Below are 27,819 nucleotides of genomic sequence, written 5' to 3'. Positions count from 1 at the left end.
TGCATTGGCGCCGCATTGTGCCGCATGGGCTTGAGTTCCGTCCGGTTTTTGCCGCATGCGGCGGCCGGATGGAACGTTCCCTGGCACGTTTTTTGCTCCGGCAAAAAAAAAACGCAATGCGCCGCATCCGGCCGCTGTGGTGCATTTTTCAATGCATGCCAATGGACGCCGGATGCGGCGCGATGCGGAAAAAAACGCATCCGGCCGCCGCATGCGGTTTCTTCCACTGTGCATGCTCAGTAGCGTGCCTCAACCAGAAAAAAAACGGACGGGCCGCATGTAAAAACGTATGCAAAGGATGCGGTGTTTTCGCCGCATCCGTTGCACAGGTTTCACAGCCGGATTGAGCCGCACTGCTCAAACCGGATGTGTGAATGTAGCCTTACTGTTTTATAGGACATAAGCTGTGGTACGATTGTGTGAACTAGAACTAGCCTTTAGATATTAACTGAAATCAGAAATAGAATTGAGATTAAAGTTGTAGATCATTAGTTAGGCAGACAACCATATTCTGCAAGGAGCTCATGAGGAATGGTGGTGTGCATTCTTCTGTAATGGGAATATACCATGGCGGTAGTATGGCTGATAGGATTTACAGTCAGTGACACTGTGCATTGTGGTTGTGGCCTATGTGGGAAGTATTGAGGGAATAATGTGCAATGTTTTGTGACCTGAAACTACAAAGGGAAACTTGACTGGTAAACTAGCTATGGATATGTGGAGTCACGTTTATTTATGGCTGTTTGTTATGTACAGAATTAATTGAAGACTCACATGTGGAAATGTGATCATTGTAAACATGTCTATTATTTAGTGTTTCTGAGGTTGTGCACAAGATGGTAAACAGATTAAGGCTATGTGCGCACGTGTGCGCTCTGCACCGCACCGAAAAGGTGCGCTTGAGAGCGCAGCTCAGCTGAAAAGCTCCGTTCTGAAGCGCATGGTGCCAGCAGAGAACGTGCGCTCTGCCTGCAGCTCCTGCCATAGACAGAGCAGGAGCTGCCGGCAAAGCGCACGGAAGAAGTGACATGTCACTTCTTAGAACGCAGCGATTCGGGCAGCAGCCGAAGCGCTGCGTTCTAATATGCCATGTGCGCACGGCCCCTGCACAATCTCCATAGACTGTGCAGGGGACGCAGGACGCATGCAGTTACGCTGCGCTACAAAGCGCAGCGTAACTGCATGAATTACGCACACGTGCGCACATAGCCTAAGGCTCTGTGCGCACTAGTGCGTTTTTCCCGCGGATTTGCCGCGGAAATTTCTTGAGAAATGTCTGCAATCTTTGTGCAGACATTTCCCAGCAAATTCTATGGTAAAAAAAAAAAAGCTGTGCGCACTGGTGCGGATTTTTCTCAAGAAATTTCCTTGAGAAGAATTTCTCGAGAAACTTTCTTGAGAAAATGAACATGTCCATTATTTCCGCAGGTACCCTGCGGATTTCGGCAGTACAGCCTGCAAAAATCCGCAGGGAACCACCCGCGGGCAAATCGCGGCAAATCCGCGTCGGATTTGGTGCGGATTTTTTCCGGAGGTCCGGAAATCTTTCACTCCCAGAAGTTTCTCAAGAAATTTTCTTGAGAAACTTCACATTTCTAGTGCGCACATAGCCTAAAAATGTTTAGGGTTTTGATGGTTTCTAAACTTAGTGAGCCTGTCCAACCTGACAGTTTATACCAGGAGTGGGGATTTTTTTTTCTTTCTTTTGTCAAGGGCCCTTTGGATAATTGCCAGTTGGGGGCCATACAAAATCAACTTGAAAATTAGCCTGCTATATTTGGTCAAACAACTCCCATCTAATATGATGGCTGTTACTGCTACTCTTTGGTGAGGCGTATGTTGTTTGGGATGGGATTGATGATGTTGCTACTCGTAACTCACTTTCCAGGTTTGTCAGTCTGGAGCGCAGTCTACTCTTTGTTGCAAATTCTTTATAAAAGTTATTGCAATCTCAAGGTTAAAAGTCTATCTCCAGAGATTTTAATTTTCCTTTGTCCCAGGTGCACAGCATAATCAAGAAGTTTACAACCCATGGCGCTGTAGATAATTTCCGTGAACGTGGATGGCAGATAGATTGATGAAAGTTTGAAACACAGGGTAGTCCAGATGGTGGATAAGTAGCCCCAATCAAGTTTCAAAGAAATTTAAGATGTCCTGCAGGCTCAAGGAGCACCAGTGTCCGCACAGACTATATGCCGACATTTGAATGAAATGAAACGCTATGGCAGGAGACTCAGGAGGACCTCACTACTGACATGAACACATAAAAAAAACAAGACTGCAGTTTGTCAAAATGTACGTGAGTAAGCCAAAATCCTTCTGGGAAAGTGTCTTTTGGACAGATGAGACCCAGACAGCTTTTGATAAAGTGAAAGTTTACTGAAAATGGAATAATGCCTACAAATATAAGAACACAAGTACCTACAGTCAATGATAGGTTCAAAGATGTTTTGGGGTTGTTTTGCTGCCTCTGGCACTGGGTGCTTTGGCTGTGTGCAAGGCATCATGAAATCTGAAGACTATCAAAGGGTTTTTGAGTCTCAGTATAGTGCTCAGTGTCAGAAAGCTGGGTTTGCGTCCTAGATCATGGTTTTTCCAGTAGGACAATGACTCCAAACATACTTCAAGAAGCCCCATAAATGGATGGAAACAAAGTGCTGGAAAGTTCTGAAGTGACCAGCAATGAGGTTGGATCTAAATCCAATTGAACATATGTGAAGAGATCTTAAAATTGCTGTTGGGAGAAGGCGCCTTCAAATGAGAGACCGGGAGCAGTTTCCAATAGTGTCCAAAATTCCAGTTCAGAGGTGTAAGAAGCTTGTTGATGGCTGTAGGAAGTGATTTGATTGCAGTTATTTATTCCAAATGGTGTGCAACAAAATATTAAGCTGAGGGTGCCAACAATTTTGTCCAGCCCATTATTGGGGTTTTATTTAAATTTATGTTCAATTTGCCTTTTTTTTTCCCCCCCCCTCAGTTTGTGTTGTTTCAATACACACAAAGGAAATAAGTGTGTAACAAAATGTGTAATTGCAATAATTTTCTAGAAGTACTTCATGTTCGTGCCAAGACATTCAGCCATGACCACGCATGATATAGGAGACAATGGGGCTGGAACATATACATCACATAGGGGACACTGGGGTTGAAGCATATACATCACATAGGAGGCGCTGGAACATATACATCAAATAAGGGACACGGGCTGAAGCATATACATTGCATAGGAGACACTGACGCTTGAGCATATACATCACAAACAACACTGGAGTATCTTCATTACACTTAAAAAAAAACAAAAAAAAAAAAAACAAAAAACTGGATCATCCACGTTACACATAGGAGACACTGGGGACAGAGCATCCACATTACACATAGACACTGAAACTGCTGCCTGGAATGGGAGCACAGAACTGTGCTCACAAAGAACAGCTTTACCCTGGCCATCGTCAGGACATAATGCTTCGTCACATATACGCAGCTTTCAGTGGTGAATTCTGTGTGCATGTGCTCGTAATTTAAGGAGAAATTAAATGGATGGCACAGTGGCTCAGTGGTTAGCATTGCAGCGCTGGGGTCCTGGGTTCTAGTCCCACTAAGGACAACATCTGCAAGGAGTTTGTATGTTCTCCCCGTGTTTGCGTGGGTTTCCTCCGGGTACTCCGGTTTCCTCCCACACTCCAAAAACATACTGATAGGGAATTTAGATGTGAGCCCCAATGGGGACAGTGTTGCCAATGTATGTAAAGCGCTGTGGAATTAATAGCGCTATATAAACGAATAAATCTTATTATATGGCAGTCAGCAAAATTGGGCCTCCAGCCTGAGCATTGCTGCCGCAGTGAATGTCATCGGGGGCTGTAAGTTCCTCTTCCCTGGTATAAACACACAGCTTTGTAGGGGGCATAACTTTTCTAACAATCGCACCTATAGACTACGTGTGCTATCATTTTGTTTCTAGGTTTTTATTTTTTTAAGACAGCACACATTCAAATTTTCATTGATCAATGCACAAATCTGTAATTTCTGTACGACTGTGCAGGATCTATTCTGATGCACATTTGCGGATCAAAATCTGCCATTCAAGTCACTGTTGCCAATCGTAAGGCTTCCAATTTGCCTCAGTTTTGCATTGGTCTCCCAGATCTGTTCAGTGATGGTTTTATTCACATTTATATGACCTTCCGGAAGTCGTTTTATTGGCTTGGGAACAAACACATAGCTTCTGTATAAAACTAGGATGCAACATGGATGAAACTGAAAAAACACCTGAGGAAAAAACATGGTCTGTTTCATGGATAGTACAATTCACACGTGTGATTGAAGGTATGGGGTGGGATAGGGGTTTAGACCCTCTCTTCAAAGGTAGGAATGAACGGTGTTTATGCCACAAATCTGACGCCAGTCCCTGACTGGTTTAACATTCGACAAGACACGGACCACTTTGCGCTTCACCTGATTTATTAAGAGGCATGTGCCTTTAAATGAATCGGGTGCCTTAAACACCTTCCCCATCCCCTCATCACAGCATGTGGAGTACCAGTCTTGATGATTTGGAGTCTGTGTTTTAATCATTGCCTCCGCTTTGCAGAAATTGAAGTTTAACCAAATATGCTAATCAAGTTGCTGTGTGCATTTTAGGGATGACCGTAAGGCTCAGTGCATAGGCCCGCTCTCTAGATTTGCATGCTCCCATTTTCCCTACTGGTGCGTGACAGGCCAGTGCTGTCAATTCCCATGAAGGAGGTGGGACATGTAAAACCCGTGGGCAGAGCCATGCACGGAGCCTCGTGGCCACACCCTGATTAGCGTCTTTTATTAATCTTCCGTCTCTGCAGAATGGAGGAAGTGCTTAGAGATGTGATGTTATAGGGGCCCATACAAATCGACGTGCTTGGTTTTTATGCTTTCAGTGTTGCCGATCGTATTTCTTGCTTGATTTTCCCAGTGGAAAGCCTGCATATTACAGTACCCCACGGTATTGTGGATGAGATTTCGCAATATCACACATTGCTGAGAAAATGTAAAATAAGCAAACTTTTGTTTTGGAATTGTTGACACCATCGTGGATTCTGAAATTGATTAGTGAATAGAATCAAATATTTGTGAAAAACGTCTATCGTAAGAGATGGGTTTTTGCCACGTGGTGTCTGCTGCTTCACCAGGGCTGCACGTCAAGCCACTTATTAGTAACTTCTCTGTGGGCCCCTTCATAGACAATAACCTCATAGACCGGAGCGCTGGGCCGAACACTGCCAGACTCGTCTGGTGACGGCTTATCTCCGGGATAAAAGAAAGATTGGGAGAGTCAGAAGGTCTCTGTACACATTACTGTCATTCTCCCCAATGTTGGTGGATTTGGCCGTCGTTACTCTGTAAATAATGTTTCCTCCAAGAATCTTAATAACAATTGTAAATTCTGGATCATTGACAATCACTTCATCTATGGACAGCCGCACACTGAATCTGTAACTGTGTACTACTGTGCACAATGTACAGGAACCATTGTGGACACAATATGGCCCGGTTAGCGGCATTTTTATGCTTCCAGAATGGATCGGTACTGTGCTCAGTGACTCTGCCTGCTCTTTACAAGTGATAGGCTCTGACAGGGGACTCCCATGGAAAGCCCGATGTTGTGCTCGGCACCTGTATAAAATCTGACAACTGCAAACATTTTCTCATTTTTATACCGTCAGTTTAGACCGGTGTTATGCTAAAAAATTTCTGATGCAATTGTTATCTATATTTCACTAAATGAAAGGCTGCTTAGTGTTTGACTTTGCGATGTTTTTTTGTTTCTATGGTAATGAATGTTACATCACATGAAAGCTTTGTGTCTAATATATGTTTTCAAAATTTTGTGTTTGTTGCTTATGGCAACAGTTTTCTACGCACACGAGAAAACAAAATGGCGGAGTCTAATGTGATATTCACAGCAACTGAGAGTAGAGGAGTGATAAAATTCTTGTTTCTGCAAGGAAAGTCCACTAAGGATATTCATGGTGATATGTCGCAGACATTGGGGATCAATTCCCTTCATATTCACAGTTAAGAACTGGGTTGCCAAATTTAAAACTGGCCACTTCAGCACCAATGATGAGGAACGTCCTGGAGGACCGAGAGTGGTTGTTGCTCCAGAGATCGTCGATGCTGTGCACAACCTCATACTGGAGAATCAACGAATTTCAGCTAAAGCAATAGCAGACATCATGGGGATTTCCCGTGAACGTGTTTGTGTCCATATCCATGAACATTTGGACATGAGGAAGCTATCTGCAAAGTGGGTCCCCAAATGTTTGACAACAGATCAGAGAAGCATGCGAGTGAAAACGTCCCGGTCCATTTGTCAGCGTTTCCGGACTGATAAGAACCTCCTGGATCGACTGGTCACTATGGATGAGACCTGGATTTATTTGTATTACCCTGAAAACAAGGAGCAGTCAAGAGTGGAGACACAGTGGTTCTACTCGTCCAAAGAAGTTCAGGGTGCAAAAATCCGCCACTAAGGTGATGGCGTCTGTGTTCTAGGATAAGGAGGGCGTGCTGCTAGGGGACTACTTTCAAAAGGGTTCCACCATCAATGCAAGGTATTACATTGAACTTTTGGACCAATTGAAGGCCGCTCTGAAGGCCAAAAGGCGCTGCAAGCTGTCCAAAGGAATCTTATTCCTGCAAGACAACGCCTCCGTTCACACTGCACAAGAGACCTTGGCAGAGCTGGGCTTCTAGCTGGTTGACCACCCACCTTATTCACCAGATCTAGCTCCCTCCGACTATCATCTGTTTCCAAACCGGAAGAAACGCCTCAAGGGTACCAAATTTCGCACCATTTCTGAAGCCAATGCTGCTATAGATGCCTGGTTTGAGGCACAACCAAAATCCTTCTTTTTGCTCGGCTTACAGAATTTGGAATACCGATGTAAGAAGTGTGTTGACATCATTGGAGAGTATGTGGAATAAATGTAAAGTTCCATCATCTTATCTCGTTTTTCTGGGTAAAGCCAAAGACTTCTCAGCAGCCCCTCGTATTTGCTGTAGTGAGCACATTTTAAAAGCTTGTACTCTTGCGTGAAAATGACATAAAAGCCTGGAACAATTTGACTATCAAGACATTCTATAAATTTGTCATTTTTTAGCAATGAAAAAACCCTAAGCTGTTGCAGTTTGGGCAGATACAAGCCATGATCCTGATCTATGTAAGCGAGGCTGCAGAGAAATTCACATTACATGGACAAAATCTAGTTTTTCTAGTTGCTTTTGTTCTCATGGATCCATTGTTCTCTGCCCCTTCCTGGGAATTGTAGAAATGGTTCATTAAACCTTGTGAGGCAATGTACCTCGAAAGGATATAATTGTGCACTTACTACCTTGCCTTCTATAGAATGTAAGCCCGCAAGGGTAGGGCCCTCTTCCCTCTGTGCTAGTCTGTCTACTGTAACTTGTATACGTATTTTGTATGTAACCCCCTTCTCATGTACAGCACCATGGAATTAATGGTGCTCTATAAATAAATAATAATAATAATAATAATATATAAACTTATTAGAGAAAAACACTTGTTTGTCCATTTTCCTACTGAATTTTAGAAATGGCATCTGCCATATGGCTCGTATGGAAGACAAGACAATAATAATCTTTATTTTTATATATCGTTAACATATTCTGCATGCCTTTACATTCATCAGCAACACTATCCCCGTTGAGGCTCACAATCTAAAGTCTGTATGTCTTTGGCGTTCTGGAGGAAACCCATGCAAACTCCTTGCAGATGCTGTCCTTAGTGGGATTTGAACCCAGGACCAAGCCACCTCGCTTCTTCTAAAGCCCCCATACTCATTAGACTTAATGTCGCCTTCTAGAGATAGGTTCAGCTGACCATCTGTGTGTGGGAGCCCCGAATAACTGGTTGTCAGGAGAGGTATTGATAAGGGCTTGTCTGATTTTGGACTCTGTATTGCTTTGTTCTGGCCTCGGCTCTGCTGCAAAACACTGGTCCTCTTGGCTGAGTGGGTGCTGCCATGTATGGGAGGGCAGGCGCCTGTACGTGGTTGGAGGAGGTATGTTGCGCTGACAGTGTCCCACTAATTAAAACTAAATCTTTTATGAAAGGAATTTATAAAAGAAACGGCTTGTACGGTGTCTGTCTACAGGATTGTCCATCTTCCATAGAAAACTCTTATTCATTCACATGTGCCCACTCTTACTCATGGCCAACTTGGGTTTTTCCCACAGTCAATAACACGATTGATGATGGATTTCTGATAGCTTGTACCTTCACTGATTGTTAGAAATGGGATTCAGACAGACATTCAATGGAGTGGCAGGGCACATACTCCATTCAGTTTTTTTTCCTGTGGTTATACTGACAATGATTAGTGGAGTGCCAGAAGTTGGATCCTAAGCGAACAGACATTGTCTTGTGGTTCTGTAGTCAATGGCAGTTTTAAGGGAAACCCTGTAAAATTAAGATGGTATGTTTTTAAAAACTCCTTTGTGGTAGTGGTTCATGTACGCAGTCATACAGTATTTCACAAAAGTGAATACACCCCTCACATTATTGTAAATATTTAATATCTTCTCATGGCATAACACTGAAGATTGGACACTGATATGATGTAAAGTAGTCAGTGCACAGCTCCTATAACAGTGTAGACTTGGTGTGCCCTCTAACCCACAGCTATTAATGTGAAAACCTCTGACAACAAAAGTGAGTACACCTCTAAGACAAAATGGACAAATTGTACCCAGTTAGCCATCCCCCCCCTCCCCCCACTCCGGGGACCTTTGACTCAAGTCTTAAATTTGGTGTTATCACTCACACTTTGTCATACTGCTCACTGGGAGATCAACATGTCACCTCATGGCAAAGATTTTTTTAAGGGTATGAAAAAAAAGAATTGTTGCGCTACATAAAGATGGCGTAAGCTATAAGATAGCAAACACCCTGAAACTGAGCAGCAGCACAGTGGCCAAGACTATACAGCGGTTTAACAAGACAGATTTTTCTCGCCATGAGCCACCAAAGAAGCTGAGTGCACATGCTCAGCATTATATCCAGAGGTTGTCTTTCAAACTAGATATTCGAGTGCTGCAAGCATTGCTGCAGAGGCTCAAGGGGTGGGCTTCAGCTTATCAGAGCTCAGCCCATATCTCACAAACTGCTGGGATGACAGCCATGCAGAACAATTTGATGCAAACAGTTTGCTGAAGTCAAGCAGACTAAGGCTAAGTTCACACACTGCGTTTTTTTGACGCTGCGTTTTTAGCCGCTAAAAACGCACAAAAATGCACCCGCATCAAAAAACGCATGCGTTTTTACCGCGATTTGGTGCGTTTTTGGCTGCGTTTTGCTGCCTGCGTTTTTCCAATGCATTGCATGGGGGGAAAACGCAGAAAAACACAGGAAAGAATTGACATGTCCATTTTTTTTTTTAAGCTCAAAAACGCAGCTTAAAAAAACAGTTGTGTGCGGACGGCAAAATTGAAAACTCATAGACTTTGCTGGGGAAGCAAAGTCATGCAGTTTTGAGGCCAAAAACGCACCCGAAAAACGCACTGTGCGCACGTAGCCTAAAGGCCCAGTCAAACTAAACTTACCAGCGATCCCAACAACAATACAACCTGATAGGAATTGCTGGTAAGTTGCTAGGAGGTCGCTGGTGAGGTGTCACACTAAGCGACGCTCCAGCCATCCCACCAGCAACCTGACCTGGCAGGGATCGCTGGAGTGTCGCTACACGTGAAAGCATGCTGCGCTTGGTAACCAATGTAAATATCGGGTAACCAAGAAGCCCTTACCTTGGTTACCCGATACTTACCTTCGTTACCAGCGTCCGCCGCTCTCACACTGTCAGTGCCGGCTCCCTGTACTCCTAGCCACAGTACACATTGGGTTAATTACCCGATGTGTAGTCTGGCTATGTGTGCAGGGAGCCGGCACTGGCAGCTGAGAGTGGCGGACGCTGGTAACGAAGGTAAATATTGGGTAACCAAGGTAAGGGCTTCTTGGTTACCCGCTGTTTACTGTGGTTACCAGCGTCCGCAGAAGCCGGCTCCTGCTGTCTGCACATTCAGTTGTTGCTCTGTCGCTGTCACACACAGCGATCTGTGCTTCACAGCGGGAGAGCAACAACTAAAAAATGGCCCAGGACATTCAGCAACAACCAACGACCTCACAGCAGGGGCCAGGTTGTTGCTGGATGTCACACACCGCAACATCGCTAGCAAGTTCTGCCTCAGCAGCGATGTTGCTAGCGATGTTGCTTAGTGTGGACGGTACCTTAAATAAATGGATTACAGGTATTATGTCCTGTTGTCTTAGGAGACCAACATAAACTTATTTGGTTCACATGGTGTCAAGCGTGCGTGGTGGCAACCAGGTGAGAGGAGTACAAAGCCAAGTGTCTTGCCTACAGTCAAGCATGGTGGTGGGAGTGTCATGGCTGGGGCTACATGAGTGCAGCCAGCTGTGGGGAGCTATAGTTCTTTGAGGGAATTGTGAATGCCAACATGTACTGTGACATACTGCAGCAGAGCATGATCCCCTCCCTTGGGAAACTGGGTCACAGGGCCGTCATAACATTCCAGCATAACCACCCCAAACACACCTCCAAGACAACCACTGCCTTGGTAAAAACCTGATGGTAAAGGTGCTGGACTGACCTAATCCCTATTGATGCTCTGTGGGGCATCCTCAAACGGAAGGTGGAGGAGCGCAAGGTCTCTAACATCCACCAGCTCCGTGATGTCATCATGGAGGAGTGGAAACTGATTCAATGGCTCCTTTGAAGCTCTAGTGAACTCAATGCCCAAGAGAGTTAGGGCAGTGCTTAAAAATAATGGTTGCCATACAAAATATTGGCACTTTGGGGACAATTTGACAATTTTTCATTTTGTTTTTAGCAGTTTTGACATTAATTGCTGTGTGTAGTTAGAGGTCACACCAAATTTACATTGTTATACAAGCTGTCAGTGACTACAGTGTATCGGTGTCATATCCTCGAAGATAAAATGTGTAAAAAAAGAAAAGAGGGGTGTACTCACTTTTATGATGTACTGTATGTGACCCTCTGGTTTTACTCGAATGTTTAACATGGAGAATGTATGGTAAAGTGACTCCTCTTTACCTTATTGTACTGCTGATTCTCGGTCCCCTCTTCTTTCTTGGGAAGGCCGCTAACCTCTCGGGCTGCCCGAGGTAGTGTACTTTGATAGTCCAAGAAGCTGATTGCTGTTTTCAGTGAAAGTGGGAAATTGGGTCATTGGCACAATAAATACAAATTTACTTTGTCCCAAGCTTATTTGACATTTTTATGTAAAACCAAAGGGTCATGTTTATACACAAGGCATAAGTAGGAGGTTTTGGGCATGTAAGGCGCCAACTGTTTATATAAATCAAGCCCCTGAAAGAACACAATTGGAATCCAAAATTGTGGCACAAACTCTTCCATGTTCTGTGTATAGGGCTGGTGGAAGTCTGTACTTTTTAGGTGTCTGAATTTATTACTATGTACAAGATGTTCATGCAGCATGTCACTATTCGAGATGTTCAGTCTGAGCAATAGACTGGTTATTTTATGTATTTACCTTTCTGCTGTGGCCATATCCAAAATTATAGGCACTCTGACTATTACATATGATCCACAACAATATTTAGCGATGCTTTGGCTAATAACTGAAGAATACAGCAATTTAGAGGGAGTACCCCTGTAAAAGGCTGCACATGGATGTCATTCAGTACATTATTTGGGTGTTTGTTGATGTACCCGCGATGAGTATTTAGTGCTTTCTTTTTTTCTGCTGGGTAATATACACTAAAACCACACCGTATTACCGTTCCAGCGACGTGGATAAGATGTATGTAAATATAATGCTCTGTGCTATTTTTTTTTTAGGATGCAGGGATTGATTTTTTGTGCGGTCTTTAAACAGTAGTGTTTTTTTTATTCTGTTTCTACAGCGGAAATGCAGTAAACTTGTGCTGACTCTGTAAACAAAATTCCCCCCCCCCAAAAAAAAAAAACAACTTTAAAGCTTTACATGACCAAACCACAGCTATATATGGGGAAAAACTACTATAATAATAATGTAAAAAAAACTAAATAAAAAATGCAATCAAATGCAATTAATTGGCTAATTGGTAGAAACAGCCTCAAAAATGCACAAAACCCAAATCTTTGGAACTCTAAACTTAAAGCATGGACCCAGGGTGTAGTGACTGTGCTGCCCCCTGACTCGTGGCTGGATGGAAAGCCACATTTAATTGTTCCTTAAATAGCCCGGCTTTCATCTGGTCATTACTTACCAAGCAGCTGGACTGTCCTTTTCCCTCTTCTGGCCTTGGGAAGTCTTATCGCTTCTGCATGTTTACTTGGCTTAACCCCCCACCCCCACTAACCCCTAGTCAGATCACTAAGGGCATATGGTGTGGAATTGTAATCCCCATTGGGAGCCTTGCAGCATGACCCTTCCTGGACACAGTGCAAGCACTGCAGTATAACCCATGCAGCGCCACATAGATTTGTGTAGTGTGTCAGCGCCTTCCTCCCCTCCTCCCTGTTTCCCTCCTGTGTGCCTATGTGGTTATTCCTGGTCTGTCTCAGATGTTGGAAAGAGGTGATAATGTCTTGGCGGATCTGTCTCCCTCCCTCTGCTCTTCCTCTCACACACTCCCCCCTTCCCCAAACCTAACCGCCACCCCCTTCTTCGCTCTGTTTATTCTCTCCTGTCGGTGTCTTGAATTCCACCCCCAAGCTCCCCTGTTTTTCATCTTCTCACTTATTTCTCTCACCCTTCTTCTTTAATCTCTCCCAAGTTTCTCATTCACGGTGTCTTATCTATCTTTTTCTCCTTTTATACTTTTTTTGTTCCACCTCACTTTTGCACTCTCGCTGCCTATTCATATTTTCCCATTTCTTTTGCCCTTTCCGTCAGTCCTATAACTCCCTTTTCTGTTTCCCCTCCCTCCCTTCCTCTCTCTGGACATTGCTTCACATATGTTTGAGAAGACAGTATCCTCTGCTCTCCCCCTCTCCCCAGGGCTGGAGGCCTGGAATCCCAGCTCTGCCCTCTTCTGCTCCAGGCCGGATTAGAAGGGGGGTGGAGTGCTGGCCATGTGGTGTTAGGGCAGAAGAACAAGCAGGGTGTGAGATTAGAGGCTTGTTTATCCCTTCCATAACCAGCTTTCCGCCTTCCACACAATTTCACGATCTATAGGACGATCAGAAAACCTATGAAAAGTCTTCACTGTCGTATTGTGTGTACCTAGCTACTATAAGAAGTTGTGCCATGCTGCCAGGTCAGATACCATGCAGGGTCTATAACGTGCGACTGTTGGGGGAGTTGTGACAAGAAGAGGGGAACTTATTGCAGGTGAGGCAGGTAATGTGCAGGGACAATGATGGTATTTTCCAGCTGTAAATGTGAGGTATGTGTTGTGTGGCTGTATGGCCGAGGGCATTCTCCTCTCCTCCCTCTCTCCTTGGCCTTATCTTCCTGCCTCCTAATCTCTTTCCCTCTGTCTCTCTCCCTCTTGGCTCTCCATAATTACAGGGTGGAACAGATGTCCCTGGATCTGTTTCAGATCCAACATCCATTAGAATAACCTTCAGCACCATGCCTGGAGGGAGGCCCTTATTCTTGGTGCAGTATATACCGGTACTAAGCACATTACTCAGCTGCATTATATGTGTTATATTCCTTATTCCAGTGCAGAGTTAATTCTCATGTTATGCGACATAGTGATACATTTATACTCTGCTATACAATGCAAGTAACGACATCCACAGTAGTTACGTAAAATGCTTTGTTAGTGCTACACTGGAAACTTCATTTTGCCCCTATGATGTTACCTTTACACGCTTCCTTAATGGTTAACCACGAGAATCGCAAAGCAGTGGTCTTCTCCAAAGCTATTGCAGTTTCTTTGTTAGGCTAGTTTCACACTTGCGTTGGACGGCTTCCGTAGCATTGCGTTGTGTGACGGATGCAACGGATGTGTTGCATATAGTGGCACAACGCAATGCTACCGATCGTACAAAACAACGGAAAGCTTTATTTTTTTTTTTCTTCTTCTTCTTTACATTTTACCGGCAGCCGACTATTGTGAACGATCAGCCGATCGCTCTCAATAGCCGGCGGCCGAGCGCTCAGCTGGGCGCCCTCACATGCCGGCGGCCGGGCGATCAGCTGAGTGCCCTGACATGCTGGCGGCCGAGCGATCAGCTGAGTGCCCTGACATGCTGGCGGCCGGGCGATCAGCTGAGTGCCCTGACATGCCGGCGGCCGGGCGATCAGCTGAGTGCCCTGACATGCCGGCGGCCAGGCGATCAGCTGAGTGCCCTGACATGCCGGCGGCCGGGCGATCAGCTGAGTGCCCTGACATGCCGGCGGCCGGGCGATCAGCTGAGTGCCCTGACATGCCGGCGGCCGGGCGATCAGCTGAGTGCCCTGACATGCCGGCGGCCGGGCGATCAGCTGAGTGCCCTGACATGCCGGCGGCCGGGCGATCAGCTGAGTGCCCTGACATGCCGGCGGCCGGGCGATCAGCTGAGTGCCCTGACATGCCGGCGGCCGGGCGATCAGCTGAGTGCCCTGACATGCCGGCGGCCGGGCGATCAGCTGAGTGCCCTGACATGCCGGCGGCCGGGCGATCAGCTGAGTGCCCTGACATGCCGGCGGCCGGGCGATCAGCTGAGTGCCCTGACATGCCGGCGGCCGGGCGATCAGCTGAGTGCCCTGACATGCCGGCGGCCGGGCGATCAGCTGAGTGCCCTGACATGCCGGCGGCCGGGCGATCAGCTGAGTGCCCTGACATGCCGGCGGCCGGGCGATCAGCTGAGTGCCCTGACATGCCGGCGGCCGGGCGATCAGCTGAGTGCCCTGACATGCCGGCGGCCGGGCGATCAGCTGAGTGCCCTGACATGCCGGCGGCCGGGCGATCAGCTGAGTGGCCGAGCATGCCGGTGGCCAGTCGCTCAGCTGAGCGCTGTTACTTGTTGGCGGCCGGGCATGCCGGCGGCCGGTCGCTCAGCTGAGCGCTCACTTGGGCGCTCAGCTGAGCGCTGTCACTTGCCGGCGGCCGGTCGCTCAGCTGAGCGCTCTCACTTGGGCGCTCAGCTGAGCGCTGTCACTTGCCGGCGGCCGGTCGCTCAGCTGAGCGCTCTCACTTGGGCGCTCAGCTGAGCGCTGTCACTTGCCGGCGGCTGGGCATGCCGGCGGGCGGGCGCTCAGCTAAGCACTGTCACTTGCCGGCGGCTGGGCATGCCGGCGGGCGGGCGCTCAGCTTCGGCCACCGAGAGACAACAAAAATAAAGTTTGTGATTAAAAAAAAAAAAAAGAAAGAAAAGAGCATGCGCAGTGAAATCCTACGGATTGCGCTGCTCAAAAAAGTTACATGCTGCGTTCCTTCCGCCCGACGCAGCGTCAAAATAACGACGCTGCGTCGTCCAGCGGATGCAACGCAGACACTTGCGTTACAGTGCGTCATCCATACAAGTCTATGGAGAATAGCGCAGTGCGTTAACGGACTGCGCTATTCTCCATAGTGACGGAATGCGCTGAACGCAAGTGTGAAAGTACCCTTAGCTTTCTAAAAAAGCCTAAATGTTACAGTAATGGCTACATATGTGTGTTACATTCACTTAGGTCCAGAAATATTTTGGACAATGACCGAATCTTCGTGATTTCAGCTCTGCAGGGCGCTATTTTTGATTTACAAGGAAACAATTGAAATGCAATTGAAGTGGAACCTTTCAGGTCTAATTAAAGGGTTGAAAAAAATATCCTGTGAAAACATTTAGGAGTTACAAGCATTTTTCTACAAAGCCTCCTCATTACAGGGGCTCATAAGTAATTGGACAAATTTACTGTAAACAAAATGTTAATTTTTAATACATTGTAGAGAATGCATGGCAGGTAATGACTGCCTGAAGTCTGTTAGACATGGACGTCACCAAACGCTGGGTTTCCTTCTTTGCTAGGCCTTTACTGCAGCTGACTTCAGTTGTTGCTTGTTTGTGGGTCTTTCTGCCTTAGGTTTTGTCTTAAGTATGTGAAATGCATGCTCAATGGGGCTGAGATCTAGTGAATGACTTGGCCATTACATAATTTTTCAGTTTTTTTGCCGTAAGGAAACTTGAATCTGAGAAAGTAATAGCCCTGTACAGTTCAGAATTCATCCGGCTGCTTCTGTCTTCAGTCACATGGTCAATAAACACTAGTGAACCAGCACCATTGGAAGCCATGCTTGCCCATGTCATCACACTGCTTCTTCGCATATTTCTGATACAGGGTGATCTTACTTTCATCTTTACAAAGAATTCATTGTGTTTTGTTTTTTTGCAAAGTCTAATGTGGTGTTTCTATTTTTAAGGCTGATTAATGATTTGTTCCTTGGGGTGAACCCTCTGTAATTGCTCTCATGAAGTCTTGTCTTAAGGCCTAAGCCACACGGCGAGAAAATCGGTGCGAGTGGAGTGCGATAAAACATCGCATTCCACTCGGACCAATTCTAGCCTGTGTGTCAGCACACATGAACGATTATTTTCTCAGCCCTAATCGGACCGAGAAAACAATCGCAGCATGCTGCGATTGTAATCCGAGACTCTTTCTCTCGCACCCATTCAAGTGAATGGGGCGAGAGAAAAATCGCACTGCACTCGCGGTACATCGGTGTACCGTGCGTGCAGAGCGAGAATGTCTATAGCCGGCTACACAGGTGAGAGGGAGAGAAATCCCTCCCTCCCCTCCTGAGTGCCGGCCCGCCCCCCGCAGCTGAGGTCTGCTCGCACGAACGGACCTCAGTTGCAAGGACACAAGCATGAGACTCGGCTCTGCTGTACTGCCAGCACGAGCCGAGTCTCATGCAAGGGGATCGCAGTAGTCCCCGTGTGGCCCCAGCCTTAGGCCGGGGCCACACGGGTGACTAGTGCGATCCTCGCATTACACTTGGCTCAGGCTGGCAGCACAGTGGGAGCCGATTGTCATTGCAACTGAGGTCCGATCGTGCGATCGGACCACAGCTGCAGGGGGAGGGCCGGCACTGGGGAGGGAGGGATTTATCTCCTCTCCTTCGTTTCCGGCTATTGCCATTCTCGCTCTGCACTCGCGTTACACCGGTGTAATGCTAGTGCATTGCGATTTTTCTCTCACCCCATAGACTTGAATGGGTGCGAGAGAAACAGAATCACATTACACTTTCATCATGCTGCGACTGTTTTCTCGGTCCGATTAGGGCTGACAAAATAATTGCTCATGGGTGCTGGCACATAGGCTAATATTGGTCCGAGTGGAATGCGATGTTTTATCGCACTCCACTCGCTCCGATTTTCTTGCCATGTGTCTCTAGGCCTTATAGTAGGCTTCCATACTGAGGCCTCTACTTCCTGGAGAGTATTCTTCACTTACGTGGTTGTTGTGGAGGGTTTTTTTTCTCCACCATGAAAAGGATTCTGCCATCTTCCACCACTGACTTTTTGCGTTCGTGAGCAGTGTGGTATTTCATTTTTTTTTATTTTTGTTTGTTTTTTTTTTTACATTTCTTGTTTATTTTTTGCAGAATGTACTCAAACTGTTGATTGGGTCACTAACATTTTTACTATCTCTGATGTCGTATTTTTTTTTTTAACCTAATGAAGATCTGTTTCACTACCATTGAGAGCTGGGTCATTCCATGTCAAGTGGACCAGTGGTCCCCACTCGACCTTCTCCGATTTTGCTGAAAATTTATAAGGATGTACATGTATGTTTGAAAAGAAATTCTGTAAATTTTTAGGGCCAGATCTCAAATACATTGGGCTCTGTTGACCTTTCACTGGAGGTCCCACCAAGCCTGCGGCTTCAGCTAAGAGGATTTTGCAAACTTTGGCACATAGCCATTAGAGTTCTATACTGGCTATGATGCTGAAATTTGGCATACTAGCTCAACTTATGCTGCTAAACACGATAAAATTATTACCGGCTATGACAAAACAATATTTCGGACGCAATTTTGTGTCAAAGTAGCTTGTAAAACGTGTCGCATAAAATTTATGCCTAACTTTGCCCATATATAACTCAAGACCAAAAACCAATATTAACTGGTGCTTTGCCCTGTACACCAAATATCTACATGACTTTGCATTGCTGCAGTTTCACGGTCAAAGCATATGTATTTGTGGAAATATTCACACCCACATATGATGAAAAACTTTAAAAAAAAGAATTTTACCTATTTTTAGGTCAAATTTCTCAAAAAGGGTACCCCTAAAATATATTAATTCTGATATCATTAGAAGGAGCACATTTTTCTCTACAAGGATCATTGGGGGGTTTTTTTTGGAGTCTCTCAGTTTAAAGGGAACCTGTCATCAGAAATTGAGCTTTAAATCTAAAAGATTCCCCTTCTGCAGCTCCTGGGCTGCATTCTAGCAAGGTTCCTGTACTTTTTGTGCCCCCTTTTAAACCAAATAAAACACTTTATAAAGTTGTACCTTTTTGCCTGCAATTCTTGTAAATTTTCCATGTGGGCGGGCCGTGTGGTGTCTGTTACTGTCCCTCCTTCTGGTTTACGCCGTCCCCCATTGCTTCATTTCATAGATCAGGACGCCGCCCACAGCGCCCGAGGTCCCGTGCACGCGAGGACTGCTGGTGACGTGGTCGCAGGCACGATATTATGGGCGGCGCTGTGATTGCATTGCAAGTGCCCGCCCATAATACCGTGGCCACTCTCCCCTTTGCCTCCTGCGTTCTGCGCAAGCGCTGGCCAAATGATCCGACGTCACCTTTCCCATCTTGCCCTGCAGCAGGAAATAGATGGGAGGAGCGGATCAGGCCACCACAGGTTACGAGGAGACTCTTGCGCAGAACGCAGGAGGCAAAGGGGAAAGTGCGGTCACGAGGTTATGGGCGGCACTTGCTGATGACACTCACAGCGCCGCCCATAACCTCGTGCCCGCGCAAAGAGTCACCAGCGGTCACACGTGCACACAGTGCTCGGCACCTCTACAGTCGCACAGCGCATGCGCGGGACCACGGGCGCCCAGGGGCGGCATCCTGAGGTTTGAAATTCAGCGTTCGGGGGCGGCGTAAATCTGCTGGAGGAACAGCAACGGATCCCAGAGAGCCCGCCCCCATGGACGATTTACAAAATTTGCATACGAAAAGGTACAAGTTTATAAAGTATTTATTTTGGTATAAAAGGGGCCACAAAAACTATAGGAAGCTTGCTAGAATGCAGCCCAGGAGCTGCAGAGGGGGAAACTTTTAGGTTAACAGGTAAATTTCTGATGACAGGTTCCCTTTAAGAAAAGAAAAATGCCACTGAACATGGTGTTATTAATACGCAATGAATGGTAACTGCACTATTCAAACCCTTGCGTTGGTCCATGGTGGTTATACCACAACCAATTCCCTAAGAATTGATATTATAATCCTATTAAGAATTGTAATAATGCTGTCTTTCGAGAATTGGCAGCCCCATCGCCTAGGAGCCATGGCCGATAGCCGTGCAAGGCCAGCCGCGGGTGGTCTCTTTATCGCAGGTTCCGAAGCCTAGGTGGTGGGTGGCCTAGGATCCCAAGCCTAATATTGGGTATCTTTTGTTGGTTGTCTCTCTCTTTCCCTGTCTCTCTCTTTCCCTGTCTCTCTCTTTCCCTGTCTGTCTCTTTCCCTGTCAGTCTGTCTCTTTGTCTGTGTCTTTGTGTCTGTTTCTTACCCTGTCTGTGTCTGTCTCTTACCCTGGCTGCAGGGCGTGGCTGCGCATTCTTCTGAAGTTCTGGCTGCACTGTGGCTCCCAGCTCCATTCGCTTAAATGGAGGCAAGGTTTTTTGGCAAATAACTGTAAAGCGCGGGGTTAAAATTTCCCCTCAAAACATAGCCTATGACGCTCTCGGGGTCCAGACGTGTGAGTGTGCAAAATTTGTGGCTGTAGCTGCGACGGTGCGGATTCCAATCCCGGACATACACACATCTAGCTGTACTACCCGGCTTCGCCCAGGTGAAGAACTGCTGTTAACAAAATAGAATGTATTAACATTCCCGGGATAGAATGTATAAATAGAATATATTAACGCCCGGGATAGTAACGGTCTCTCTGTTTCTCTCCAATTGTCTGTCTGTCTCCCCCTCTATATATCTCTCTGTCTCTCTGTCTGTCTCTTTCCCTGTCTGTCTCTGACTGTCTCTCTTTTTCTCCGTCTGTCTCACTCTTTCCTTGTCTGTCTCACTCTTTCCTTGTCTGTCTCACTCTTTCCTTGTCTGTCTGTCACTTTCCCCTGTCTGTCACTTTCCCCTGTCTGTCACTTTCCCCTGTCTGTCACTTTCCCCTGTCTGTCACTTTCCCCTGTCTGTCACTTTCCCCTGTCTGTCACTTTCCCCTGTCTGTCACTTTCCCCTGTCTGTCACTTTCCCCTGTCTGTCACTTTCCCCTTCTGTCTCTTTTCCCCTGTCTGTCTCTTTTCCCTGTCTGTCTCTTTTCCCCCTGTCTGTCTCTTTTCCCCCTGTCTGTCTCTTTTCCCCCTGTCTGTCTCTTTTCCCCCTGTCTGTCTCTTTTCCCCCTGTCTGTCTCTTTTCCCCCTGTCTGTCTCTTTTCCCCCTGTCTGTCTCTTTTCCCCCTGTCTGTCTCTTTTCCCCCTGTCTGTCTCTTTTCCCCCTGTCTGTCTCTTTTCCCCCTGTCTGTCTCTTTTCCCCCTGTCTGTCTCTTTTCCCCCTGTCTGTCTCTTTTCCCCCTGTCTGTCTCTTTTCCCCCTGTCTGTCTCTTTTCCCCCTGTCTGTCTCTTTTCCCCCTGTCTGTCTCTTTTCCCCCTGTCTGTCTCTTTTCCCCCTGTCTGTCTCTTTTCCCCCTGTCTGTCTCTTTTCCCCCTGTCTGTCTCTTTTCCCCCTGTCTGTCTCTTTTCCCCCTGTCTGTCTCTCTTACCCTGTCTGTCTGTTTCTTACCCTGTCTGTCTGTTTCTTACCCTCTGTCTGTCTGTTTCTTACCCTCTGTCTGTCTGTTTCTTACCCTCTGTCTGTCTGTTTCTTACCCTCTGTCTGTCTGTTTCTTACCCTGTCTGTCTTTCTTACCCTGTCTGTTTCTTACCCTGTGTCTGTCTGTTTCTTACCCTCTGTCTGTCTGTTTCTTACCCTCTGTCTGTCTGTTTCTTACCCTCTGTCTGTCTGTTTCTTACCCTCTGTCTGTCTGTTTCTTACCCTCTGTCTGTCTGTTTCTTACCCTCTGTCTGTCTGTTTCTTACCCTGTCTGTCTGTTTCTTACCCTCTGTCTGTCTGTTTCTTACCCTCTGTCTGTCTGTTTCTTACCCTCTGTCTGTCTGTTTCTTACCCTCTGTCTGTCTGTTTCTTACCCTCTGTCTGTCTGTTTCTTACCCTCTGTCTGTCTGTTTCTTACCCTCTGTCTGTCTGTTTCTTACCCTCTGTCTGTCTGTTTCTTACCCTCTGTCTGTCTGTTTCTTACCCTCTGTCTGTCTGTTTCTGTCTGTTTTTTTTCCCTGGCTGCATTGCGACACGCCAACATTCCATATAAGGGTGTGGCTGCGCATTCTTCTGAAGTTCTGGCTGCACTGTGGCTCCCAGCTCCATTCGCTTAGGCTAAGTTCACATTTCCGTTGATTTGTATCAGTCACATGCGTCGCTTGACGCATGTGACTGATGCGCTGTTCAACGCTGTACAACGGATGACAAAGAACAGAATTCTTTGTCGGATTCCGTTGTGTGCGGGGGGCGGAGTTCGGGGGCAGAGCCGAGCGGGGGGCGGGGCCAGGCGCTGAGGATGTCAGTGGAAGTGCTGCGGTCTGCATGGCTGGGGACAGGTGAGTGTATCAGTGAGTGAGTGTGTGTATGTGCATGTATGTATGTATGTATGTATGTGTGTGCACATGCAAAGTGCGGGAGGGGGCGGAGCCGAGCGGGGGGCGGGGCCAGGCGCTGAGGATGTCAGTGGAAGTGCTGCGGTCTGCATGGCTGGGGACAGGTGAGTGTATCTGTGAGTGAGTGTGTGTGTATGCATGTATGTATGTATGTATGTATGTGTGTGCACATGCAAAGTGCGGGAGGGGGCGGAGCCGAGCGGGGGGGCGGGGCCAGGCGCTGAGGATGTCAGTGGAAGTGCTGCGGTCTGCATGGCTGGGGACAGGTGAGTGTATCTGTGAGTGAGTGAGTGTGTGTATGTGCATGTATGTATGTGTGTGCACATGCAAAGTGCGGGAGGGGGCGGAGCCGAGCGGGGGGCGGGGCCAGGCGCTGAGGATGTCAGTAGAAGTGCTGCGGTCTGCATGGCTGGGGACAGGTGAGTGTATGTGTGAGTGAGTGTGTGTATGTGCATGTATGTATGTATGTGTGTGTGTGCACATGCAAAGTGCGGGAGGGGGCGGAGCTGAGCAGGGGGCGGGGCCAGACGAGGGTGTCAGTGCTTGTCTGCATGGCTGGGGACAGGTGTGTGTGTGTGTGTGTGTGTGTGTGTACATACATGTGCGGAGTGCGGGAGGGGGCGGGGCCGAGCGGGGAAGTGTCGGCCTCCCTGCACACGTAACCAGCCTAAATATCGGGTAACAGCAAAGCACCCGATGTTTACCTTGGTTACCCGATATTTACCTTGGTTACGGGCCTACACCGCTTAGCGCTGGCTCCTTGCACCGTAACCAGGGTAAATATCGGGTAACCAACCAAAGCTGGTGACGTGTGCAGGGAGCCAGAGAGCATGCACAGCGAAATCCGACGGATCTCGCTGCTCAAAAAACGTTACATGCTGCGTTCCTCCCGCCCGGCGGTCAGTCGTTCCACGACTGATCAGTCGGGCGGAGGGTGCAACGCAGCATCATCAGTCACAATCCGCTGCTCATACAAGTCTATGGGAGCAGCGGAATCCGCTAAACGGATTCCGCTGTTTACAAGAGCAGCGGATTGTGACTGATAGATTTTAGCGGAAATGTGAACTTAGCCTTAAATGGAGGCAGGTTACTGAGTGTACAACTGCAGGAGCTGGCGCCGCTGATCTCGTGGGTCTGTACCTCCCTGACATGTTCTATATAATATGTTCTATATTTTACCCATGGTTTTGTGCCAGGGGTTTCACATTTGGCGCTGAAATGGTCTGCATTTTTTTTTTGCATTTTTGGGCCAAGACATGCAAATTTGGTGGTGAAATGGTGACATTATATTCATGTACCCAATTCGTGCACCAAATTCCTGGCAAAAAAATACATCAAAACTGCATGAGGTATGATGCGGTGGGGATTGCGATATTTTTTTTTTTTTTTTCTCCTTTCTCTCCCTCCCCAGTTGGTGTAGACTGGGTGCAGGAATATGGTGCTAAGATTTCAGCACCAAATCTGCATCTCTTAGCAAAAAAAACGCGGCTTTGCCAAGAGAGGCAGGTGAGTTCACTGAGTTTAATCAGATCATCAGAGTTCCTCTGAGGTCAGATTTCCTGCGGTTACAGGTGGGAACCTCCAGCTCTGGCTCCAAATAACCGGAGTAACGTCACCGCTGATTACTGCAGCTCATTCATTCTCTGGAGCTCACAGCGGGCAGACATGATCTATGGCGTTAAGGTTTAGATGTAGCTGTGAGGTTCAGATGTAGCAGAGTTGAATTGCCGTGCGACCTCATGTGGTTTATGTTGGACCTCGGGGTGTTTTGGGGTTAATAAAGTGGTGAAAGAGGGTGTTTTTCTGTTTTTTATTCCAAATAAAGGTTTTTGTTGGGGTTGTGTTTACTTACAGATTAGTGATGGGGTGTCAGATGCCTTCCATCATTAATCCAGGACTTAGTGGCTGCTGTGGGCTGCCATTAATTCCTTATTACCCCAATTGCCACCACACCAGGCAATCGGGAAGAGCGGGGTGAAGCGCTTAAATCCATTGGATGCGACAATTCCGGTTGCTGGAGGCTGATATTTCTAGGCTGGACCGCCTCAGACTACCAGCCCTAGCTGTTGGGCTTAATGTTGTTTGGGTATGACAACTGGGGGAACCGCACATCTGTTTTTTTAAATTATTTATTAAAAAAAAAAAACGCATGCGGTTACTTTTAGGCCGGAGTCACACTTGCGAGGGACTCTCACGAGTCTCGCATTGCATCACCCGGCACGGCCGCACACTCTCCTGACAGGAGCGGGTTGGCTGCATGTATTTCTATTTAGCTGCACGCTCGTGTCCGGAAAGCATCAGGCCATGCCGGGTGATGCGATGCGAGACTCGCGCAACTGTGTGACTCCTTCCTTATTTTGATACACAGCCAGGATAAAGCCCAATAGCTGGGGGCTGCAGCCTGTAGCCTGGGTATTATCTGTGCTGGTATCAGAATATGAGGGGGACCTACGCCGATTGTTTTATTTATTCATTTATTTTTATACCACGATACTCACCCGCAGAAAGATGCGCTGCTTTCTTTGCCCATCGGCTGTCCTGGTGCCTGTGATTGGTTGCAGTCAGATGACACGCTGCCACTCAGGTTGGGGGTGCGTCTAACTGCAACCAGTTACACATGCCAGTGGACTGGGAAAGCAGTGAATATTATTTGAGGATTGTCAGCTTCAGAAGGGAATGTGTGACCTGGAAGCAGCTTTCCGCAATGGCAGATCTTCGGTGAGTACAACGCGTGCGCTCCTACTACCAGCACTTTTAATCACTGGATTCTGGTCCCCATAGATTTATATGGGTACTGGATTTCGGAGCAGATCTTGATTTTTCTTAAAATGTAGCAGGGACCCTCCGCTCCCAGTTATTTGAGAGTCCGCTCAGCTCCAGTACTGTGATATACTGGAGCAGAGCATGATCCCCTCACTTGAAACTGGGTTCCATGGCAGTATTCCAATGTAATGATCACAATCACCCCTCCAAGGTGACCACTGCTTTGGTACTGAAACTGAGGGTAAAGGTGCTGGACTGGTCAAACATGGGTCCAGACCTAAACCTTATTGAGCATCTGTGGGGCATCCTTAAATGGAAGGTGGAGGAGCGCAAGGTCTCTACATCCACCAGCTCTGTGATGATGTCATGGAGAATGGAAGAGGATCCAGTGGCTCCTGTGAAGCTCTAGTGACCTCCATGCCCAATAGAGTTAAGGCAGTGCTGGGAAATAAAGGTAAACACTCAACATATTGATACTTAACCTCATAACGACGGCCGTACGACTTAAAGCGGCGGCAAAACAGGGTACTTATTCTGTTCCGCCGCTTTAAAGCGGCGGCCCGAAAAAACCCTGTAGCGCCCCCCAGCGACCGAAAATCTCGGGGGTTTCAGCTACCGGGGGTAGCTGAGACCCCCCAGATTATGAATCGGGGTGTTTTTTCTGGACCCCGTTAATGCGATCGCCGGTATACACCGTATACCGGCGACAACATTAAAAAAAAATAAATGGCCGGTAAAATTGATTTATTTCTCATCTGACGTGATCAAACATGTCAGATGAGAAATAAATATGAGCCCTTAGTGCCCCCAAAGCCCCCGGTACCGGAGAGTCCCCCAATCCACCCCTACCCCCCCTCCGGAAAATCCAAGATGGCGCCGACGCGCGCTGAAAACTCCCGCCGCCGCCGGCTCTGCATTCATTTCCCTCCGATCTGACATGATCAAACATTTCAGATCGGAGGGAAATGTCCTTCCCCTGACCCCTCCTCCGGTACACCGGAGATCTCTGGTCCCCGGAGCCCCCTCCGGTCTCCAGAGCCGCCTCCCCCCTCCCCCCTCTGGAGCGTGGAAGATGGCGGCCGCATTCATCCTGCTCTTTCTGCCGCATGTGACACGTCACAAAAGTTGTCCCCAGGTCCCGCCGTCACCCCCCGTCACCCCCCCCAGACCCCAGTTTTACGTTACCTGGCTGCTGGTGCTCCGGCCCCGCGATCACGCCGCCTCCTTCTTGAAAGCTGGCGGCGCATGCGCAGACAGCGGCTGTCAGCTGGATCCCTGCAAGCAGGGATGCTGACGTCGCTACTGCACAGGCTGCTCCACTGTGGACCGGGGGAGGGTGAGTGCGGTAATCTGCAGCCACACTCCTCACATGGAGAGACTGCTGTTCTAGAAAATGGGGGGTACGTTCTGTGAGCGTGCCCCTCATATTCTAGAATGCGGTTACTGCAGGTCACTCTGCCCTAGGTTGGACCGGGGCAGTGTGAGTGCAGTATTCTCAGATTACTGCACCCACACTGCTCATGGAGAGCTTGCTCTTCCAGAAAATGGGGGATACGTTCCCTGAACGTGCCCCCCATATTCTAGAAGATCCAGAGTCGGCGTGGGACCTCCCACCCTGAGAATACCAGACCCCAGCTGTCCGCTTCACCTTGGCTGGTGATCTAATTTGGGGGGGACCCCACGTTTTTTTTTTTTTTTTTGTTTTTTTTTAAAAAAAACGCCTGGGGAGCCCTCCAAATTGATCACCAGCCAAGGTGAAGCTGTCAGCTGTGGTTTGCAGGCTCAGCTGTCTGCTTTACCCTAGCTGGCTATCAAAAATAGGGGGGACCCCACGTCGTTTATTTTAATTATTAATTTTTTGGGGGGCTAAATACAAGGCTAGGCACCCTTTAGTGCCACATGAAAGGCACTAAAGGGCGCCAGCTTAGAATATGCAGGGGGTGGGACGTTATATTTGTTTGACATCTATCCATTCATCCATTGTAGCATTTTAGGCTGTGCGCCCACAATCGGGATTTACAGCGTTTTGGGCGCAGAGTGTTTTCCCTGCGTCCATAGCGCTGCGTTGTGCAGTAGAAGTACAGTGGAAGGATTTTTAGAAATCCCGTGCCCAATGTGCTTCTTTTCTCCGCAGCATACACTGACCTGTGGCGCAGCTTCCCGAGCCTCAGCATGTCAATTTATGCTGCGGAGATGAGTGTTCTCTGCAGGTAGCATAGAGCTCCACAGCGGCCTGAACCCAAATCGTGGGCATGGGCAGCTGCGTTCTCCCGTGGACAACACTCACATCTCTGCAGGAAGGCTGACACTGTGTACTAGACGCCGTGTCGCTGGATCATGGCCACATAGCCTAAAAGTGAGACATTTGTTGCTACAGCAACATTTTTGTGAAGTACCTGTGGATTCAAAATGCTTACTATACTCCTGAATAAAATCCAGTTTCCAAAATGGAGTCACTTGTGGGGGGTTTCTAATGTATAGATACCCAAGGGGCCCTGCAAATGTGACATGGTGCCCGCAATTTATCTCAACTTTTCCAGAATTCAAATGGTACTCCTTCCATTCCAAGCCCTCCCATTTATCCAAACAGAGGTTTTTGGCCACATGTGGGGTATCCCTGTGCTCATAAGACATTGGATAACAACCTGTTGGGTACACGGTTTGTTGTTGTCTCTTGAAAAAGTGAGAAATTTGATGCTGAAGCAACATTTTTGTGAAAAAAATGAAAATTTTCAATATGGCAACCTAAGCTTATCAAATTCTGTGAAGTATTCGTGGATTCAAACTGCCCACTATACACCTAGATAAAAGCCTTGAGGTGTCTTGTTTCCAGAATGGAGTCACTTGTGGGGGACAGCCACTGTTTAGGCACCTCAGGGGCTTTCCAAATGCAACATAGCGTCCGCTAATGATTCCAGCCAATTGTGCAGTCAAATGGCGCTCCTTCCCTTCCGAGCCCTGCCATGCGCCCAAACAGTTGATTTCCACCACATATAAGGTATCGCCAAACTCAGGAGAAATTGCACAATAAATGTTATGCTGAATTTTTTCATTTTACTCTTGTAAAAAAAAAAAAAAAAAGCTACCTGGTTGAAATAACAATTTTGTGGTAAAATTTTATTTTTTTTTTTCATGGCTCAACGTTATAAAATTTTGTGAAGCACCTGGGGGTTCAGGGTACTCACCAAACATCTAGATAAATTCCTTGAGGGGC

The 27,819-nt window shown here is 47.3% G+C and overlaps 1 protein-coding gene across 3 annotated transcripts in view; it reads left to right on the top strand.

Moving 5' to 3' along the window:
- AHDC1 (AT-hook DNA binding motif containing 1) overlaps nucleotides 1–27,819 on the top strand; it is a 185,637-nt gene that overhangs the window by 34,792 nt on the left and 123,026 nt on the right. Inside the window, exon 1 of one of the 3 annotated variants that reach the window (XM_075335924.1) lies at nucleotides 13,208–13,300. The exons of the other annotated variants lie outside the window; for them this stretch is intronic. Within the exon in view, the coding sequence (XP_075192039.1) occupies nucleotides 13,291–13,300 (10 nt within the window). The 5' untranslated portion in view covers nucleotides 13,208–13,290. Of the gene's footprint in view, nucleotides 1–13,207; nucleotides 13,301–27,819 lie in introns of those variants that run through there. 3 annotated transcript variants of the gene reach the window in all.

This window comes from Anomaloglossus baeobatrachus, chromosome 2 (assembly GCF_048569485.1).
Source record: "Anomaloglossus baeobatrachus isolate aAnoBae1 chromosome 2, aAnoBae1.hap1, whole genome shotgun sequence".
NCBI classification, from domain to species: domain Eukaryota; kingdom Metazoa; phylum Chordata; class Amphibia; order Anura; family Aromobatidae; genus Anomaloglossus; species Anomaloglossus baeobatrachus.
This window is presented reverse-complemented; position numbering and strand designations above follow the sequence as displayed.